The sequence below is a fragment of the Rhineura floridana genome, chromosome 17 (genome assembly GCF_030035675.1).
Source record: "Rhineura floridana isolate rRhiFlo1 chromosome 17, rRhiFlo1.hap2, whole genome shotgun sequence".
NCBI classification, from domain to species: Eukaryota; Metazoa; Chordata; class Lepidosauria; order Squamata; family Rhineuridae; genus Rhineura; species Rhineura floridana.
The window spans coordinates 2231346-2252858 of NC_084496.1; the positions used below are offsets into that span (position 1 = coordinate 2231346).

At 47.9% G+C, this 21513-nt stretch overlaps 1 protein-coding gene across 1 annotated transcript in view; it reads left to right on the forward strand.

Annotated features, from left to right (window-relative positions):
* ZNF598 (zinc finger protein 598, E3 ubiquitin ligase) overlaps positions 1-21513 on the forward strand; it is a 25428-nt gene continuing 3915 nt past the window's right edge. The window contains exons 1-11 of the mRNA XM_061600282.1: positions 1-398; positions 10206-10318; positions 11206-11335; positions 11418-11629; positions 12973-13190; positions 14093-14210; positions 14537-14715; positions 15043-15127; positions 16532-17298; positions 18010-18145; positions 20279-20423. Coding sequence (XP_061456266.1) covers positions 210-398; positions 10206-10318; positions 11206-11335; positions 11418-11629; positions 12973-13190; positions 14093-14210; positions 14537-14715; positions 15043-15127; positions 16532-17298; positions 18010-18145; positions 20279-20423 — 2292 coding nt within the window. The 5' untranslated portion in view covers positions 1-209. The remainder of the gene's footprint in view (positions 399-10205; positions 10319-11205; positions 11336-11417; positions 11630-12972; positions 13191-14092; positions 14211-14536; positions 14716-15042; positions 15128-16531; positions 17299-18009; positions 18146-20278; positions 20424-21513) is intronic.

Sequence of the window (21513 nt, forward strand, 5' to 3'; positions counted from 1 at the left end):
CTAGGTGATGCAGGCGGCGTCTGCGGCAGGGCGTCTGCGGCAGAGCGTCTACTCCCGCAGCTAGGCGGCGGTCTTTCCGCTGCCGCTCTAGGCCGCTGTCTCTGTGCGGGCGAGGGGGCGGTTGCTAGGCTGCGCTCGGGGCCTAGTAGGCCGCAGGGGCGGCGTGGCCGGCCAGGCAGTCAGCCGAGGAGAGGAGAAGAGGGAGCGCCATGGCGGCCTCGCCTCCGTTGGAGTTGCGCGGCTCGGAGGCCCCGTGCAGCTGCGTGCTGTGCTGCGGCGAGCTGGAGGTGGTGGCGCTGGGCCGGTGCGAGCACCCCATCTGCTACCGCTGCTCGGTGCGGATGCGGACGCTCTGCGGGGTGCGCTACTGCGCCGTCTGCCGGGAGGAGCTCGCCCAGGTGAGCCGGGCCGCACACGCCGCCGGGAGAGGGACGGGAGCGGGGTGGCGGGAGCGGCGGAGGCGGCACGCTCGCTTGCCCGCCTTCCTTCCTGCCTTAGTGCTCGTTACGCGTTTTACTGCGTTTTGTTTCTTCGGTTTATTAATCTGACTTTTTTAGCCCCCCCCCCTTTTAAGGGTCCCCGGGCGAGTTTTTATTTATGTACACACGCACACGAAAAGCAAGCACTGTGGATTGTAAATGTTAGCGGGGAATCTATTTATCCATATGATGCAAAATCTTCTATCCGTACACACTATCTACCTATATAAATTTGTATGCCTCTTTTCCATATAAATATGCTCAGAGCAGCTCACAACAGAACAAAGATACAAATCACGTCATTAACAATCGAATACGAAATCATTTCAAATCCAACAAATAACTCAAGTTTGATTACATGACTGTTATGTTTAAAGTCATCGTAAAACAGTCAGTCAACTAAAACATATTAGTAACAAACAATAAACATAACATAAATACGTATATGTAGCACACACACGCATATTAATACATGCATGTACACACACATTCTTACACACTCACAGGGAAAATAGCTTGGTTTCCAGAACTGGTAAACTAATAACATGTAAACATCTGTTTATGTGATGAATGTTTTTAAAATAGCCCATCCTTGGGTTGTATCCAGCTAAGTCTTACTCAGAGTTGACTCATTGAAATGAATGGACCTAATTTTAGTCATGTCCATTAATGTTGATGGGTCTGCTGTGAATAGGACTAGCATTGAAGCTCACCTTGTATTTATGTTTCTGCTTTTATATATGGATTCTGCATGTATACTACATCACTCATGTATCATTGAATATATTGAGTTTATATTATAGATAAAAAATGTTATCGGTTGTGTCAAGCGTTATCATACGTGGAAAAGACCCTTTGAGGTTAATGGTCATGACTAACTTGGGTTCGTTGATTTTGTTGGGTCTGTTGTGAGTAGGACTTATTTGGATGGGATATAGTCTAGTATCTGAAATTGCAGTGGCTTAAATCCATCTAACGAAGTCATTACTTAGAGTAGGTCCATTGGGGCAAATGGGTCTGCTTCAAGTAGGGCTAACATTAGTTGTCACCAAAGTAAAAATACAGAAGAATACAGCAGAATTTGTTAATAATAGCTGCCTTATTAAAACTTTAATTATTATTGTGGTAGTATTCATGTTTATAAAATGCTTGTATAGTGTGAGTAGTAGCAGTACTGTCAGAAGTATTCGTCAACTGGCGCCAAGCAGATACGCAATATTTTTAAAATATACAGCATAAAATATAAATAAAATAACAGAACAAAGTCATTGTTAACTTGTTGTGGTAAGACTATAGTATTATTATAAAAAATTATATTCAGCCACCTCACTGCCCAAAAGGGCTCCCAACCAATATATGGTATAAAAAGATACAATAGGAAAGAGAAATATAGCTAAAATGTTCCAATTAAAACAACACCATAATTAATTATGTTAATGTTATTGTTATAATAATAATCTGAAGGGAGAAGAGAAGTTGGGGCTTAATCATGTTTGTTTATAAAATTACGTATCTTGTACACTGGCTGCCTGTTGGGCCGTAGCTCCGCTCAAAACAGCTTACACAGCATAAAAATGCAATGTACAAAACGTTATAATAGAAGGCCAGTTTAAAAACAAATAAAACAACGTTCCTGCAGTGATATGAATGTATTTGTCCTAAAAGCTGAGCTTGTCTAATGAAGGCGAATGGTGGGAGGTTCAGGGGGAGCAAACAGAAATACTTCCTCACACAGTGCGTGTGTAGTGACAGCCACCGACTTGGATGACTTCAAAACGGGCTTAGACGAATTGACGGGAGGAAGAGGCTACCAATGGCTGCTCGCCATGTTACCTATATAGTATCTCCAGCGTCACAGGCAATAAGCTTCTGAATACTAGTTTTTGAGAACAACAGTAGGAGAAGGCTGTTGCCTTCCTGTCCTGCTTGGGAGCTTCCCTTTGGTCTGATCCAGCAGGACTCTTCTTATGTTCTTAGCCATAATAAGTTGATGAAACCTCCATGTTCAGAGGCAGTCAACCTCTGAATGAGCTGGCCCTTTGGTCTGATCCAGCAGGGCTCTTCTTATGTGAGGGGGTGTGTTCTCTGTACCTGGTCTGTGGCACTTCCTGATTATGCATCGGAAGACGGGGTTGCCATCTCTAAACTCGCTGAAGAGTGCATGTTCAGCCAAGATCTTTCTATGTGTGAACAGCTGCTGGAACCTGTAATTGGGTGACCCATAGCTGAGCTTGCTTAGACATGTCATCTGCTTAAATGTTCATACAACAGTCTTCTTCAGTACTCCGGTTTAGGATATGTACAGCAAGAGCCTTGTGTTCTTCACAAAGTACTTTCCTTTCATTGGTTTAGCGGGAGAGGCTGTGAAGGCCAGTTAATTCAACAGAATGAGATATTTGTGAGCTGTCTTTCTCAATCTGTGAGATATTTATCACACACACACACACACACAGAGAGAGAGAGAGAGAGAGAGAGAGAGAGAGAGAGAGAGAGACTCACCCTTTTTGCTTGTTTAACACCTTCTAATTCAGGGTAAAGATCTCTTTGCAGGAAAGCCTGTTTGGCTTCTTATTCTTCTGGTGCTGGTAATACCATAATTTTGGGATTTAATGTGTCCAGGTCACGGAAGACTTTGGAGTCTTAACATACTGTCTTCTCCCTGCTAGCTGATGGAGATGGGCTTCTTGATAGGGATGGTTGCATTCACCCCCGAGGCTGAAGAATGCCATACCCTTGGGTACTACCAGATACATTTCAGAACTGATTCTGAGCTAGATGGACCAGTGGTCTGACTCAGTTTAAGGTAGCTTAAACACACTAGAACAAGGATAACCAAAGTGGTGCCCTCCAGAGGTTGGTGGACTACAACTGCCATCAGCCCCGCCAGCATGGCAAATGGACTACAACTCCCACCATTCTTGACCAGCAACATCTAGAGGGCACCACCTTGGCTATCCTTGTTCTAATGTGTTGTGCCCTGACACTAATCCAAACTGCATTCCAGTCATCCTCTTATTTCTTGAAAGATTACATTCAGAGAGCCCAGCCTGTCTGCGTTGTGTGCTGTGAGATTTCTTTTTGCTCATCTGATTGCGAGACAGCAGAGGTTCGGGGTCCACCCTCCCAATTGCTCCCTGGACGCTGCTGCGCCTTCCTGCTACTGATTTTGTTGCTTCAGTGCTCCCCTCGATGCTACCGGTAAGAATTAGCCCTCAACAGTATCAGATGCCACAACTTGGCTAATCAAATTGAGCATTGGTTGTGTGCTTACAGTGTGCCTCAGCAACGCAGTGAGCCTTTTGGAACAAGCACTCTCTGTGGGGCAGGATATTTGTTCAAAGTCTGTGTGCTGAAGTGGAACAGACCTTCAAAAGAGCTTCTGTTCACCCCTCCTCTAGAGTATGCTCTTGACTACAGCAGCTGTTGTCAACCTGGTGCCCACCAGATGTTTTGGAGCCAGCTGTGCTGGCTGGGACTGATAGGAACTGTAGTCTTGAGGACACCGTGTTGGCAACGGAAGCTGTGGCCCTCCAGATGTTGCTGGGCATCCCTCATCATTGGCTATGCTGACCGGGGCTGATGGTAGTCAAGATCTGGAAGGCAGGAATAAGCAAGTGGATATTGAGGATCTTCCCATATGGAAAAGCGCTTGTGCGAGAAGCTACTTGGAATTCTGAAATGCCTGTTTGTCTCTGACATGCTTGGGGCCACTACTAGATCTCTGAATAACTGTGAATTTATTGAGCACGTGGGAACACAAGGGTGGTGAAATAGCCACTGGGTGTTCCAGCAGGGAACATCTTCCGTAGACATGCCCCAAAGGTTCAGAGCTGTTGTACAGATGCTTCAGGAACAAAGAGCTGCTTTGCTTATCCTTCCTGGATTTGGTCCAGCTGCCAACTAGTGACATCACTTTTGTTCAAGGTGCAGCACCGGTATGTTTGCTTAAGAATCAAGGTTCAATGAAGTCATTCTTCTTGGAATAAATCCATCGTTGTAGGCTGGGAAGGTGTTTTTACATGAGCGTTCCCAGCTTGTTCGGGGGGGGGGGATAGTTCAAAAGATACTGAGTGGCATGGGGTCATAAGTAGGCAGGAGAGAGAGCGCACCTTGCCCAGAAGGTTGTTGCATGACATTGCTGGCTTTCTTCTGTTCACCCGCCCATTCATAAGTTCGGTGGCCGGGAGTTTCAGCTTGTGAGATACCTGATGGCGTGGGAGGGGCATAATGCTGCCTGTGTCATAGACTGAGAGTATGATATCAAACACAGGGCTCGCACTGATATCTTTTTTCCTTGGTTCAAGCACTTCCTCAGTGTGAGAGCACTTGCTTTGCGAGCAGAAAGCCCCAGGTTCAATCCCCGGCTTCTCCAGGTGGAGTTGGTAAGGTCCCCTGTTTGAACCCTGGACAGCCGCTTCCATTCAGGGTGGACAATACTATGCTAGATGGACTGATGATCTGACTGGTATGGGGCAGCTTCTTAAATGTTCATTTCTGCTGTTTGATGGGAAATCATTGTTGCTTACGCAGCGTCCTGTGCTGAGTTGTCCGAGGGCTACTCCATCCTGGCCCACAGGACATGGCAGATACATCGGTAGCCCGCTGTAATGAGTTTGCTGAGCACTTCCAGCATTTTAATGTTCACCGCCCAGAGAGCTGTTGCTAGTCGGGCGGTATATAAGCTTAATTAAATAAAAAATAAATAAATAAAAGATCTTATGCATTCGTTGGGACCTAGATTCCCATTTTATGACAGTTAGTCCTAATGAGGTGTCTGGAGCACAGTCTAGTCATGTTTTGTTGGATGAGTTTCAGTCGGTTCAGTTCGAGGACGTGGACAAGGTGCTTGGACAGGTACGTGCAACCACTTCGGTACTTGATCGTTGGCCCTCTTGGCTTATAAAAACTAGCAAGGATGGAACAGCTGGCTGGGCCAAGGAAGTGATAAATGCCTCTTTACGAGAGGGAGTGGTCCCTGGCTGTCTGAAAGAAGTGGCAGTGAGACCACTCCTGAAAAAACCTTCCTTGGACCCAGAGGACTTTAACAACTATAGACCAGTGGCAAATGTTCCATTCTTGGGCAAGGTCTTGAAACGAGTGGTTGCTGACCAGCTCCAGGCGCTATTGGATGAAACCGATTATCTCGATCCATTTCAGTCAGGTTTCAGACCCGGTTTTGGCACTGAGACGGCCTTGGTCGCCCTGTGTGATGTCCTATGTCGGGAGAGAGACAGAGGGAGTGTAACTCTGTTGATTCTCCTTGATCTCTCAGCGGCTTTTGATACCATCGACCATGGTATCCTTCTGGAGAGGCTTGCGGAGTTGGGTGTTGGAGGCACTGCTTGGCAGTGGTTCCGCTCCTACTTAGCGGGCCGTCTCCAGAAGATAGTGCTTGGGGAACATTGCTCGACACCGTGGGTTCTCCAGTGTAGGGTCCCGCAGGGTTCAGTTTTGTCTCCCATGCTTTTTAACATCTATATGAAGCCGTTGGGTGTGGTCATCAGGAGTTTTGGAGTGCGTTGTCACCAGTACGCTGATGACACGCAGCTCTACTTCTCCTTTTCATCTTCCTCAGGTGAGGCGGTGGATGTGCTGAACCATTGCCTGGCCGCGACAATGGACTGGATGAGAACTAACAAACTGAGACTCAATCCTGATAAGACTGAGATGCTGCTGGTGGATGGTTTCTCTGGTCAGATGGTGGATACATACCCTGTCCTGGACGGGGTTACACTCCCCCTAAAGGATCAGGTTCGTAGTTTGGGAGTCGTTTTAGACTCTTCCCTATCACTTGAGGCCCATGTAGCCTCGGTGGCACGGAATGTGTTCTACCAACTTCGGTTGGTAGCCCAGCTACGTCCCTATCTGAGTAAGGAGGACCTTACATCAGTGATTCATGCTCTGGTAACCTCACGTTTGGACTACTGCAACGCGCTCTACGTAGGGCTACCTCTGAAGACGGTTCGGAAGCTACAGCTAGTGCAAAATACGGCAGCCAGACTGCTAACAAGAACTAAGTGGTCTGAGCGTATAACACCTGTTCTGGCTCGCCTGCACTGGCTTCCAATATGCTACCGGGCCAGATTCAAAGTGTTGGTATTAACCTATAAAGCCTTATACGGCGCGGGACCACGATACCTGCAGGAACGCCTCTCCCGTTACGAACCGGCTCGTACACTACGGTCTACTATGAAGGCCCTCCTCCGGGTCCCGACCCATAGGGAGGCCCGGTGGGTAGTAACAAGATCTAGGGCCTTCTCAGTGGTGGCCCCCGAATTGTGGAATAGTCTCCCCGAGGAGGTACACCTGGCGCCGACACTATTATCTTTTCGGCGCCAGGTTAAAACCTTTCTCTTCTCTGAGGCATTTTAATCTAAGTTATTTATGTAAATGTTGTAATTTTTATTTTAGATGGTGTACTTTTATATTTGTTATATTGATCCTGTAATTTTATTACTGTAGATGTTTCTATGTTTGCCGCCCAGAGAGCTGTTTGCTAGTCGGGCGGGATATAAGCTGAATAAAATAAATAAATAAAATAAATGAGTTGCCCTTCATAGAAAAATGTTAGGCCCTGCTCCAGTTAAAAAAAAACTTTTTAAAAAAACTGTTGATAGTGATAAAAAGAACTAACGTGTAAACGGCGGAGGAGAGAATTGTCACTGGGCACTTTGTAAAAAGGGAGTGACCGGTGGGTGGGTGGCTGGCTATTCAGAGAGAGCTAGTACCATACTAAGGAACAAGGCCTAGAAGCCATTGTGTGTTTGCCTCTGCAGTGCCTGTTTTGAAATCTGGCAGCCTGCCTTGTGAGTTTTTCCTTATCAGACCCTACTTTGCCTGCATCCCATTTTGTTAGGAGTGGCTCATCTTGCTACAGCTGCTGCCAAGCCGAATAGTGTGATCCAAGCCGGCTGTGCAAGCTAACGTGGCTCTTTAGAACCTGGAACGAAGGGAAGCTGTGAGGTGGCAGGCGGCAGGTTAGATTGGTAGAGCTGGGCTGGGCTGAGAGAAGCCCTTGAGTGTTATCTGTCAAGCTCTGAATGGCTCAGGCCGTGCATGTTGGAGAGGCAACGCCTCCCATCTCTTCTATCACAGCCTTTGAGGTTCTCTGTAAATGGTCTCCTGGTGAGATCGATGGCAGCCTCTACTTTATTCGGGTTTCTTAATTAGTTGTTTTATATCCTGTCCTTTCTCTAGAGAGCTTGGAGTAGCTCACAGTAACTATGGGTTTACCGTAGGACACTCTGTTACACCAGGTCTATCTGCCCCAGCCTTCTCCAAATTGGTGCCATCCAGATGTTTTGGACTACAATGTCTGGAAAAAAGGAGGGGCCAAAGCCAAGATGCTGGAAAAATAGAAATTTATTGTATTGTAAGCCCAATGCATTTCAGCCTGTTAATTTTCAGGCCTTCATCAGGGGAATGCAGGCTAACGAGAAGTTTAAATGAGCAGACCGCTTACAACAGTATAAACGCCTCCAACAGTATAAACACCTTGGCCTACAATGTCTACCAGCCCTAGCCAGCATGGCTTGGTGTTGGGTGTTGTCGTAGCCCAAAACATCTGGAGGGCAACAGGTTGGGGACCTAAGGTCCCTCACTGGACTGAATCATGAGTGAGAGAGATTGGCCCAGCGCTATCCGGCATGTGGGATTTTTGAGGCTGGGCTTCCTATATCCAGGCCTGGCGCTCTACGCCAGGGGTGGGCAACCAGAGCCTGCAGGCTGAATGTGTCCTTGCAAGCTTCCCTGTTTAACCCTGAGGATTCTCTTCAAGCCATACTCCTCACTGGCCTTGCTTTGCCCCCTCCTTGAGTGCTAGAAATGTGTCATTGAACTCTAGTAATGCTTCCTGCTTGCTTGGATGGAGAGAGGTGTATACTGTATGTGGAAGCTTCTGCCTTTTGTGTGTGCTCCAGTTGCTCCCCCCAGGGTTACCTCTGGCTCCGCCCACAACTGGTACATGGCCCTTGGAAGGTTGCACTCAAGCGAACGTGGCCCTGAAAATGTTCCCCGCTCTGTCCCACTGTACACCAGCATGGACTGGTGAGTCCTGGAAGTGAGGGAGTCTCTGTACGTGCCCTTGCAGTTCAAACCTGACACAGAGCGGCATGGTTCAAGTGCCACACTGTGATTGCGATGAGGTGCAAGGGGAAAGGTGGACTTGGAAGTATGCTGGGGTGGCAAAGCAAATTACAGAATTCCTGGAACTTCATTAGCAGATGAGATTTTGAGGATGCAGTGTTTTTGATAGACACTTCTGTCCCAACCAGTGCTTGGGTTTCTCTTGGTGACTGTGAAACGAAGCCCTTGCACCTGTGTTAGTGGCTCAGCATGGCCAGCCATAATCTTGTGACTAGTACTTGAGTTGGGTCTCCCCTCGGTAGCTTGGTTTGTTCCTGAGAACTTCCCTCTCCCCCACCCCCATAAAAAGCATTTCTACAACAATCCCGGTTCATGACAAGTCCCCTGCCCAGCGGGGGTGATGCATTCCATTTAGTGTTGGACTGGTGTGTCACTATCCAGAGGCACTTCCTCTTACATAATGTTTGAATTGCAGGGAAATGAAAGCTCATTTGAGTGCACAAGTCCCTAAGGGAGGGGTGAGCAACATACAGAACATTGGCGAAGGGGAAAAAAGAAAAGAAATTAAGGACAACTGGAACGGCTGGATAGTAAAATTGATTTCTGTCATGTGAGCTCTTTAGTCCTTCAGAACGGTGGGAATGTGCATGTGACAGTCAGCTGCCCTGGCACTCCACCACCCAAGCACGCCCTCCAGATCCTGAATACTCCTGAGGGGAAGGGTGGGTCAGACCTTGGCTGCTGCTAACCCCAAATGCAGGACCCTGCAGTGAGCGTGGAGAGGATGAAGCTTTACAGCTGAGGTGGGGGACATTTGTCAGCCCAAGAGCCACCTTGCGTCATGGGCATCGTTCTGCAGGTGGCATTCCAGTGATGGGTGAAGCCACAGATGGGACTCTTATCGTTGTGCAGTGGGATGTGTTTGACTTGAGTCCTAATTTGAGCCTTTTCAACTGAAGTGGGAAACCTTTAGTCCTCCCGATGTTGCTACACTACACCTCCCATCAGCCCCAGCAAGCATAGCCAATGGTGAGGGGTGGTAGGAGTTGTAGTTCTAGTTCAGCAACATCTGGAGGGACAAATGTTCCCCGCATCTGTTTTTCAACATGCCAAAGTCTCATGTTCAGACTTATTGCTGCGGCTGTGAGGATTAGCAACCTACTGCTTATTTGGAGGGGGGAAAGCTGAGTTTCTCAAAGAACATACAGCATAGGTAGCTCATTTGGATATTATTATCACTACTGCCACTACTCTTACTACATTTATATCCCGCCCTCCCTTCTAGAAGGAACCGAAGGCGGCAAACAAATGACAAAACACTAAAAAAATCTATAAAACATCTTAAAAACACCATAAAATAAAAACATATTTATTATTTATTATAATATATTCTGTTGAGTTTGCTTTCCTGGTGTGTTAGCAGTGGCATGTGGTGAGTGATGATTCAGCTTGATTTGAATCTGGGTCGCCCCTCCCATCCAAACTCCTCCCTCTATCCACTATGTGTGTCTGATTATTGCTCCAGAACCCATCCTGTGCATGTGGCCCTTCTCTCAGAACTGGATGGAACATCTCTCTGTATGCAAAATCAGCCATGAGCACGGCGTATCCTCTTAACTGTCGTACTTGTGTTCTGTGTAGGTGGTCTTTGGGAAGAAGTTGGCGTCCTTTTCGACAATTGCACTTGGCCAGTTACAGCATGAGAAGAAATATGACATCTATTTTACTGATGGAAAAGTTTATGCTCTCTATAGGTAAACCTGCTGCAACTTATTTCTTCTTGGGTAATTTGGGCAGAGTGTCTGGTCAAAAAAAAAAGGAGAGCTAGAAGATAGCTGTGTATGTACATTTTATTTCATCTTGACCAATCTCAATGCTGATTCATGGCACCACAAGGTCTACTTCAAAGTTAACAGAGCCTGCCTGGTCTGTTGCTTAGAAACATTGGCCTGTGTCGTAAATGATTCGGGGAGGGTATGAAAAAGTGCCCCACCTCAGCCTTCGCCAACATGGTGCCCTCCAGATGTTGTTGGACTACAACTCCCATTAGCTCCAGCCAGCACAGTGGGGCTCTAATCAGCCCCAGCATCTTATGACAAGAGGGGCTGATGGGAATTCTAGTCCAACAACATCTGGAGGGCACCAGGTTGCTGAAGGCTACCCCGCCTGAGAGTCTGAGGGTCATGCCTGATGAAATCTCAAGAAACCAGGGTTGGAAGCTCAGCAGGATTTCAGTGGCCAGCAGATGGGTTTTCAATTCCTCCCCAATAAACAAGAAGGATTAACTATGCAAAGTAAACCTTTTACATTTTCTTAATGCAGAATCTCTCTGTGTGTGCAACTCATGAATGCCCTGCCTATATTGGGTACGGGGAACCTTTGGACCTCCAGATGTTACTAAACATCTCGTCATTCCTGGCCCATTGGCCGTGCTTGCTGGGCCCATGGGAGTTGTAGTCCAGCAACATCTGGAGGGCCAAAGTTTCCCCACATCTGACCTATGTGGTGCCCTTTTGCTCAAGCTGGTGCTTTAATTTTAATTAGAATAAGAGGGAAGTTGTTCCAAAGGGGAAGCCAGTGTTAGGGAAGACATCCTGAAGAATGTGCACATTTTCCTCTCTGGCAACGTTTGCTCTCCTAGGAAACTCCTGCAGCATGAGTGCCCACTGTGCCCAGAGGCCAGGCCGTTTGCCACCGTTGTGGACTTGGAACAGCACATGAGGAAGCAGCATGAGCTCTTCTGCTGCAAACTGTGTGTGAAACACTTGAAGGCGAGTAGCGGAGAGTTCTGCAAGGCCGGGGGGTGCTCTCATTTGGGGCAGCAAGTTAATGAGGTGTCCTCTTGGGTTCTAGATCTTCACCTACGAGCGCAAGTGGTATTCCCGCAAGGACCTTGCCCGGCACAGAATCCACGGGGACCCAGACGACACGTCTCACCGCGGCCATCCCCTTTGCAAATTCTGTGACGAGCGCTATCTGGATAATGACGAGTTACTGAAGCACCTGAGAAGAGACCACTATTTCTGCCACTTCTGTGATTCCGACGGGGCACAGGAATATTACAGGTTCGTGAACTCTACTGGAGCGAAGCCCCGATAGCGGGAATGTGCCTGCAGTTACTCAGTATTAAGATCCTTGATGCAGATGGCTTGCCCAGAGGTTGCTTGCACCCAGGTTCGTAAGAAAATAATGGTGGTCAGGACTTGGAGGGCTGGCAGCCTCCACGAACTGTTGGTGCTTTTGACCAGTGACTGCTCCTGAGGCAGCAGTGGAGAGACAAACAGCACTAGCTCACCCTCTACTTTTGTTAAAGAACCCTAGACTAAGGTCTAGCAGCCTTTCCCAACCAGTGTGCCTCCAGATGTTGTTGGACCACAACTCCCATCAGCCTCAGCCAGCATTGCCAATGGCCAGGAAAGATGGGAATTGTAGTCCAGCAACATCTGGAGGCACACTGGTTGGGAAAGGCTGACCTAGAGCTTACAGGTTACCCTCCTGATGAGAAGCTAGGTTGAATCAAGCTTGTGAGTCAAGCCAGCCTCCACCTCTCCTGGCAGACATACATCCAGGGACAGTTGGGAAAGCTGCTCTTTCTATTTATTTATTTTGTTTGTGAATCACTTCCCATAAGACGCTCGGAAGTGATGAACAATAAAGAAAAACAGGCGTTTGCTCTCTCCTCGTCTTGGCCGCCTCCCTGGCAGAGAGGGAGCCACTGCTGTGGCTAGCTTTATTAACAGCAATACAGATGGCAATCAAGTTGCCATTCTCCATGTTCAGAGCAGAGGTGGGCTGGCTTCAGTTCTCAGTGGCCTGCTGCTGCTGCTGCTGCTGCTGCTGCTGCTGATTTAGCAGAGTCCCCATGACTTGCCATTGTGCTTCAGAGTTACAAACCAAGAGTGCACTCTTTCTTGGTGGGGGAGGAGGAGGGTTGCCTCTGAAGGGCTCAGGCATGACTCCTCTAGGTCAATTGATTCTTGGAAGAGTGAAGTCCTCCTAGCCCAGCGTTCTCTGCTAGAATCCCAGCAGCCAGTTGAATGGGAGGTGGTACTTCACAAGTTGGCTGGTGGTCCAACTTCTTCTGCCCAGTGCAATTTAGTGTGTTTCCATTCTCTGCTCCGTATCTGCCGTTAGTGGCAGCTGCTGGCCCCATGTCGGTGGGGCAGTGGGATCTGCTCCGTGCTTTAGTCCAAACTGTCAAGGAGCTGTTCAAGGTGCTCAGCACATTTAAAGTTTTCCCCAAAGAATCCTGGAAGCTGTCGTTTATCCCTCACAGAACTACAGTTCCCAGAATCCTTTGGGGGCAAGCCATGTGCTTTTAAAGGTATGGTGTAGAGGTGACCTCCAGTTTACTCAACTGAATTCACAAACAAGCTGACAGCATGCCACTTCTGTGCCCTTCCTGCAGTGATTATGAGTACCTCCGGGAACACTTCCGTGAGAAGCACTTCCTCTGCGAGGAAGGCCGCTGCGCCACCGAGCAATTCACTCATGCCTTCCGGACCGAAATAGATTACAAAGCACACAAGACGGCCTGTCACAGCAAAAACCGGGCAGAGGCCAGGCAGAACCGGCAGATTGACCTTCAGTTCAACTATGCACTGAGGCATCAGCGGAGAAACGAGGGTATGTTGGACTGGAAAAGACTACAGACGGGATGTGGGTGACTCTCTCTCTTGTGGACTGCTTGTTTTGGAGAAAACATGGCTGAAGGATGAAGGTTGATTTCTTGGCTCAGTGATTCTCATGGGACATTTGAAAGGCATGGCCTCTGTGTATTCTCCAATAGCCCCTAGAAAAAATGCTTAATGGAAAAACTGGGTGTGTGTTTTGGGGTGATGATTTTGGTAGGAAAATGGCATATATTGGAGAGGTGTCCCTTGGAAAGTCACCTGCAGAATTTCAGAGGGAGTGAAGATGAATGGGAAAGAAAGAGCGGGGAAAACCAGCGGTGACTTTTGGTGCCAACCAAGCGCACAGCTGATTTGATAGGCACAGGTGTGTGTGTTCTGGTGAAAGAGGCAGAAGGACTTGCACATCCAGCATTTTCCAAGCAAGCGCCACAAGCAGAACTAGGACAGCACACAGCACAGTCAAAAATGAGGTGATACATCACTTCAGTGTTCCTTGTCCCAATTGCTGTGCTTCAAGAGCTCTAGTAAAATCATTACCTCTGATTAGACCTGTCTGTCACAAAAGGGTTCTCCCTCCCCTGGCATTTTCCTTATATGGCACGCTTCAGGAGAAATGTTGCCGTTTTAGCTGCACAGTTGTGGTGGTTGTTTTAAAAAAACAGATCTGTGTCTCCCCAAATTGTTTTGGATGCCCTGATTTGGTTTGGGGCATTTAGCAAGGAATTCACTTTGGCTCAAGCAAGCCCCAAATCTTTCTGTGTGCCAGGATTCATCCAAATCCCACACACATCGTGCTTCACCTCTGCCTCGGCCTATTATATCCAGCCCCAGTGGTGATATAGGGCAGAAAAGAGCACTTTGAGGCTGAATGGGCCAACTTCTCTCCTGTCACAGGTGTTGTGAGTGGCGAAGACTACGAGGAGGTTGACAGGTACAACAGGCAAGTGAGAGGAGGCAGGCCAGGGCCACGAGGAGGGCAGCAAAACAGGAGAGGCAGCTGGAGATACAAGAGGTAAGGGATACACAGCCTGTCTTTGATGGGCACGAAACTGGCAGCAGCATCCGGTGGCTGCATGTCAGGGGGGCTTCGTCTGAGCGCTCGAGGAGCTGTCCAAGGTGCTGAAAGTTTGGCCGAAAACCCAGTTGCATCTTTGCGTGGTGGCAGGTGGGCATGGCTTGGCTATAAAGGCCTCGAGCCAAGTGGGGAGGCCTCCAGGGGCTTGATTAGGCCCAAAGGCTGGAGGTTTCCCACCACTGGGAAAGAGGTAAGAGAATTGTCCGTTTCATGCTGACTATACTTCTGCTACGCCATTTAAAAAAAACCCAACAACCCTGCAGGGAAGAAGAAGACAGAGACATTGCTGCAGCCGTCAGGGCATCTGTAGCCGCCAAAAGGCAAGAGGAGAAGAAACGGGGGGAAGACAAAGAGGACGCCCCCCGCTCTAAAAAGGAGGAGGCAAAAGACCTGGAACTGAGCGCCTCTAAGCGAGGGCCAAAGCCTCCAGCCGAACTGCCGGGTGAGCTGCTGCTTTGGCCAGAAGGGCTGGGGTGAGCTCAGGCAGGCGGGGCTTTCCGGCAGGCGGGTTTGGCAAGGCTGCTTTGCTGGAATGCAGCCCTCAAAGCATGGGCATCCATTGGCGTTTTCCCCGCGTGTGTGTGAGAGTATTGAACACTGGAAGGGGGAACTGGCTTGCTTCTCACAAAAAGATTGCGAAGAACAGTGCCTCTGCATTTGCCACAAATGGTAGAAAATGCCCCCCCCACTACCCCGGTAGAGGCCCGTGCCTTGAGGGGTTCAAGATGACCTCCTTAGTTAGACCTGCCTTTCTGTTCTTCCTCCCAAGCTCCGAAGGAAGCTGCTCCAAAGGCTGTGTTAAGCCAAGATGACTTCCCTACCATTGGCCAGCCAGCGATGGGCCCTGTGCAGAGGTGAGTCTTTGTCTTCATAGTGGGGTGATAAGAATTGGATAGTGCTAAAAGGCCAGGTAGGCTGATGTGTGACATGTCTGTCCACCCACACAAGTCAGCCTTTAAGTATGGGGGGAGGGCTGGGGGAACTGGCCCTCCCAGTTACTCCAAGAAAACTGCGTTAGAGCAGCTCCAGACTGTCCATTCAGCCTTATTGCTTCTGAGTTCTTACCACCTCCAATTCCTCCAGCGGGGGCAAGGTCCCCTTCTGCTCTCATAAGTCCTACCTGAAGGCTCAGAACAGGAGTTGTAAGATAACTGCTTGGTGAAGGTATTCTCTGTGTTTGCTTAAGGGAAACATTCTCAGGATGTCCCCTGTGTAGCTCTGGCCTTGTCGACGAGAGGATTTACGGCACTTGCCCAGTGCCGCTTCCCCCTCCTGCTGCTGCTGACAGTTGAGAGCTCAGCCCCCATCCTGGTGTACTTCAGAGTTGCCCTCAGTGGCCACATAGAATCATAGAATAGTAGAGTTGGAAGGGGCCATTGAGTCCAACCCCCTGCGCAATGCAGGGATCCAAATCAAAGCATTCCCGACAGAAGGCTGTCCAGCTGCCTCTTGAAGGCCTCCAGTGTCGGGGAGATCACTACCTCTCTAGGTCATTGGTTCCATTGTTGTATGGCTCTAACAGTTAGGAAGTTTTTCCTGATGTCCAGTCGAAGTCTGGCTTCCTGCAACTTGAGCCCATTATTCCATGTCCTGCACTCTGGAAGGATCGAGAAGAGATCCCGGCCCTCCTCTGTGTGGCAACCTTTCACGTACTTGAAGAGTGCTATCATATCTCCCCTCAGTCTTCTCTTCTGCAGGCTCCCTTCCCTTCAGAGTCTTCCAAACCTGCCTCGGCTCTGCTTGTTTCTCTGTCCCTCTTGTAATCTTAACAGTGGTATTTAACGCTAGTCCTACTCAGAGTAGTCCCATTGAAGTTAGTAGACATGGCTAACTTAGGTTTATCAATTTCAGTGGGCCTACTCTGAGTAGGACTCAGTTGAATATGGCCTAGATCAGCTTTCACCAACCTGGTGCCCTCCAGGTATTGTTGGACCACAACCCTTGGTTTCCTGTTTTGGCTTGAGCTGCAGCTGTCAGGTACACTTTAACTTGGATTCCTGTGTTGAGCAGGAGGTTGGGCTCAATGGCCTTGTAGGCCCCTTCCTACTCTACAATTCTGTAATTCTATGAAGAGGGTCTCCCTTCTGTCTTAGTGCCCCAGGGCCCCAAGTAAGTTCTCCGCTCCCTCACTGGAGTTCCCTGGTTCCTTCATCTATCAAATTCTGTGGAGCATCAGTGAGAACGGTTGAGTAGACTCTCGGTGGGCTTTGCTGTGTGATGGGTGTGCTGCTTTGCTATACGTGGCTTTTGTTTTGCAGCTCAGCCCAGCCTGTCCCAGTGAAACTGGACGAAGAAGACTTTCCAAGCCTCTCCTCCTCCTCCTCTGCTCCTGCCGTGGTCTCTTCTGCCATGTCCTTGTCCTACACAACCACGGCAAAGAGGTCGGGCTTTCAGGAAGAGGACTTCCCTGCCTTGGTATCCAGAGTCCAACCCAACAGTAAGACGGCATCAACCCTCACATCTGCATGGAACTATGGCTCCAGTAAAAGCATGGTCAAAGCCATCACGGCCGGCAACCCCAGTAGCAGCCAGCCGGCCAGGAGAGCGGGCCCCACCAGCAACAGTAAAGGCAGCAAAAAGAACAAGGCTGCCCTTTGCAGCGATGACCAGGAGAGCAGCAGTGGTGTCACCACCCAGGAGGTCCGCAGCGCACCAACTATGGTTGACGTCTCCTCTTTGCTGGCGGCCTCAAACTCTCAGACTTTTGTCAAGGTGGGCAAGAAGAAGAAGGTTGGGGCTGAGAAGCCGAGGACAGCGTCACCCCCAGTCTTGCAGGAGGCATCACCCCCTGCAGAGAAGGTCTCAGAAGCCGAGCAGCCGCCAACCTTTCCCACCAGCACTAACATGCCAGAGAGTGCTGCAGCCGTTGTGAACGGTCACTTGGAAAAATCCATAGGTTCCTTTAAAGCTTCCAAAGAGCCCCCTGGCCTTAAGAAGCCTCCAGCAGCTAGCCAGTCCCTGTTGCCTCAGGAAGACTTCCCAGCCCTTGGAAACTCTGGACCACCCCGAATGCCTCCACCCCCAGGTAAAGCCTGCAGCCTCCCTCCTCAGTTTTATGAGAAGAGTGTGTGTGTGTGTGTGTGTGAGAGAGAGAGAGAGAGAGAGAGAGGGAGAGAGAGGACTTTGCTAGAGTGCAGCACTGGTGTAGAATTCAGCTTCCCAAGAATCCACACGTTCATTAATAAACAGCTGTTTTCTAGTGCTTGTGGCTGCAAATACATCCAAAGACAGGTCTACAGAGTCCAGTAGTTGCACTGTGCAAGTACCAGCTTCCACGCTTGCTTGGACCTGGCATTGGGCTGTGAAATCCATCTTTCCAGGGATTGGGAGAAGGGCCAAATGTTCTGCAGAACTCCTGCACCCTCCCCTTGTCTTCACTAAACCAGAATAAATTGTGCAATGACAGACTGATTGCAAACTCAACCCATTTTCCCAATTTATATACTGTAAGTCACAGAACTGTAAATATTTTTAGCAGTAAGTAAACACAGTTCAGCTTTCCAGAAAAATGAACTGTGGACTGGGCATGTGTGTCTTACAGAGTCTTAATTTTCCTCCTTGCACTACATGGTTTTGTAAAAGCTTTCAAGCTACCAAATGCAGCTCACCCTGTGCATATAGGAATGAGAGACATGGCCATCTACTGCTTGCAAAAGAGCTGTCACTAAACCATCGGTTGTGTATGCCATTGACGTAGGATCTAACTGCTTCTTTCCTCTTCCCCCTCCTCTTCTAGGCTTCAACTCTGTGGTGCTACTTAATAACCACCCGCCACCTCTGGGGCTGTCGGTGCCTCTTAGTAAACCACCCCCAGGCTTCACTCCTATTCCACCCACTAGTATCTCAGAATCTACCCCTGCTCCTGTGAAAGAGTAAGTAGGTTGCACTTCAAGGTAGCTGTCATACATTATGGTGTTGCTAACTTTCATCTTTATGTAGAGGCTCTTACATAGATCCTCCTCAGGTGCCCCTACCCTCTAAGGCACAGTGAATTGCTATCAAAGAGGGCCTTTTTGGTGGTGCCACCCCATTATTTTCCCGGGCTTTGTAGAAATAGGCCTGGGTCGCACGTAACATTAAACCATGGCTTAAATAAAACGTAATTAATAAACCGTGGTTTAAAATTATGTGCAAACCCAGTCATGCCTTAATTATAGTTTTATTGGTTTTTTGTTTTGTTTTTATTGTAATAATTTATATGCTGCTTAATACCATGATTTCTAGCTATATTAACTATAAACTATAAGCTGTAGCTTGTTGTTGGCTTACTGACCTTAACTGATCTACCGTTACGTGCGAACCTGAACAGTATTTTAGTTTTGGTGGCTGATTTTTTTTCAATCTGGCTTTTAAGAAATTGTTGCCTTTTTAGTTCTTGTGTTCTTATCGTGACTGTTTAAACATGCTATTTCTGTTTTAATTGTGTTTGGTGGTTTCATATGCAAACTACCCTGGGAATTTTCTCTTTTATAATGATATAAAAATATCTGCCATAAATATCCAGGGTGTTCCTTAGAGGCTAGGGATTCTTCAAACTTCTGATAAAGGCGCAATGCCTTGTGAATTAAAAATGGGGGGGGGGACTGTGATGTTCCTGCTTATAGTGTAAATATGGTAAGTGCTGTTTATATAGAAGACGTATGGTAAGTGGAGTGAAAGAGGAGGGGGGGGAGTACATGAGCAGTAGAATGCTGGATGATTGGCTGAGCGTTTGAATGGCTGGGAGTATAAATGGAAGAATGACAGTTGAATGGGGTGGATGTTGGGAGTGTGGAGAAAGAGGTGTTTGAGGGTGGAGGTCAGGAGTGTGGAGAAAGAGGGAGTTGGAGTTCTGATTAATAATAAGTCAAGTACAAAACAGGAATAGATGAAACCATACGCTTGTGAAACATTCTAAAACTAATCTTGTTATTTCTGATATTTAATAAATACTTATTTGGTTTACCAAAGGCCTGATCCTTGGCTGGGGGATATACATACCAGAAGGGAGGGCAAGGTAATTACCAAGGCTGAACAGAAACAGTATCTAATGGTGGCAGCGGTGAAGGGAGGAATAATAACAATTCAAGTATCCAGAGCAACCCAGAGTTGTATGTGTAGATACAAGGGGGTTGGGAACAGCATAAGCACGCAGTCACAAAAGTAACCAGCTACAGAGAGACTCAGGCAAAGTCTCTGGGAGTATTGGTTATAGGACGTGACTGGTGGTGCTGCCTAGCAGGGGGATCTAGTGAGATCTGTGCTAGAGCGGAGTGAGAAACCATATAAAGGACGGTCCGGACTGGTGGTATCCCTGGTGGTGCCTAGTGAAAGGCAGTAGCCACAAGCAGGTGGGAACCTGACAGGGAGAACCAGGGAAGGACGTCACAGGGACACACTCTTTTTATTCTTACAGTTGAGAAGCGCTACTTTCTAGAACAGCCTTCCCCAACTTGGCACCCTCCAGATAGATGTTTTGGATGATCACTTCCCTCAGTCCCAGCCAGCATGGCTACACTGGCAGGGGCTGATGGGACTTTAACTACTTGAACATCTGGAGGGCACCAGGTGGTGGAAAGCTGTTCTAAAGTGTGTAGAAGTTAGTCTCCCGCACATACTTGTTTCTGCATCTGGGTGAGATTCCTCTGAGGGAAGTGTTTCAATGATTTAGTCACATCTGATGGACCCAAGCAGAGGCTGCTGAGAAAGAGGTGAGGCCAGAGCAGAAAGTCTTGCAGGGGTGCCAGTGGGCAGCTTTCTCTTTGGGTTAATAATTTAGTCCTGTTTTTTCACAGTAGATCAGCTGTTTTTCTGTGTACCAGGAATATACTCGAATATAGTTTTAAGGATTACTAGAAGGCTGGAGGAATAAATTGCAGCCTCAAAGGGGCTCATTATGATGTCAGAGCAGTAGCCTTAAATGAGCACTCTGGGCCTTTCAGGAAAGCATTCTCAGCAAGACACCTTTTCTAGAAAAACTCCAAGGATCAATTCAGATCTAGCATTTTTCCTCCCCATCAAAACAGGCGAAAACCTTGTCAGGGACCCTACTTAATACTAGATAACTTCCAGCAGCGGAACATCCAGCTAATCCAGTCAATCAAAGAATTTCTGCAAGATGATAAATCCCAGTTCAACAAATTCAAGACCTACTCGGGGCAGTTCAGGCAGGTGAGTAGCAGAGGCATGCCTTGGATACGTTTGCGAGGCGTGGCTGAGGGCTCTTCCCATTATTGGCAGTGTGTCTCTAGGTAGGCCTGTACTTCATGTTAACCTTCTGCATTTATTCTCAACACTCTTTGTGAAATAAATGGTGACTTTTTGTGGGTTAATAGTGGGGGCAATGAGGCCACAAGACACCAGCTTACTTGTACCCAAAGTACAGAATCCCAAGTTTGAGCATTCTCTTTGCTCAGTGCTCTCTTTGGGGGAGAGGGTGGGATATAAATTTAATAAATAATATAACAGTTTTGCTTTCTGTGTTCATATTCAGCACAAAGAAAACCTGGATTCTGTGGTGAATCTTCTAAACCACATACCTCTTTGTCCCTCCCCTCTCAGTTTGTGGAGTCAGTTGGCCAAGTAAAAAACAGGGAGACACCTTCATTGAAAGCAAAACAAGGCTAAGAAGTCAAATGACACCCCCCCATGAAGTGATACCTTTGTTGTACCAAAAGAGGACCGGTACTGGGAGCTGTTCTGAACCTGCAACTTTTGAGCACATTTGTTTTTAAAAACTCTCAGAACAATAGTGGAAGCTTTCTAGTAAGGAAACTTTTTAGGTTCAGTGGCTTTCTAGGAAAGATGTCTTCGTGTTCCCAAATTCCAGAAGCACTGCAGATAACCTCAGATTTGCTTATGTGAATGATCACTTTCAATACAAGGTTGTTCAATCTTATCTCTTGTTCCAAGGGTCTTTATGAAGCTGATGGTCTCCCTAATAGCCCATTTGCATCTGCAGGGAATTCATATTTGCCACCGATTGCACAAGCTTCTCATCCAGGTATTCAGATGCCACTGCAATATCAGCAGAGTTGTCTGGTTCTATGGCCCCTTGGAAAGGATCCAGAGTGCTATCAGATTGGTTGCAAAATCCACCAAAGCAAATCTTGGGCAGTTAAAGCACTTTCTCTCCCATACTTTGACACACTTTTCCTGAGGCTCCAAGAAGTGGTTCCTCAATGGAACTTTTTTTTTTTGCTATGAGGCCCACCCCACCCCAGGCTATTATACTGCTGGATACTCCTGGATAATCTCCATC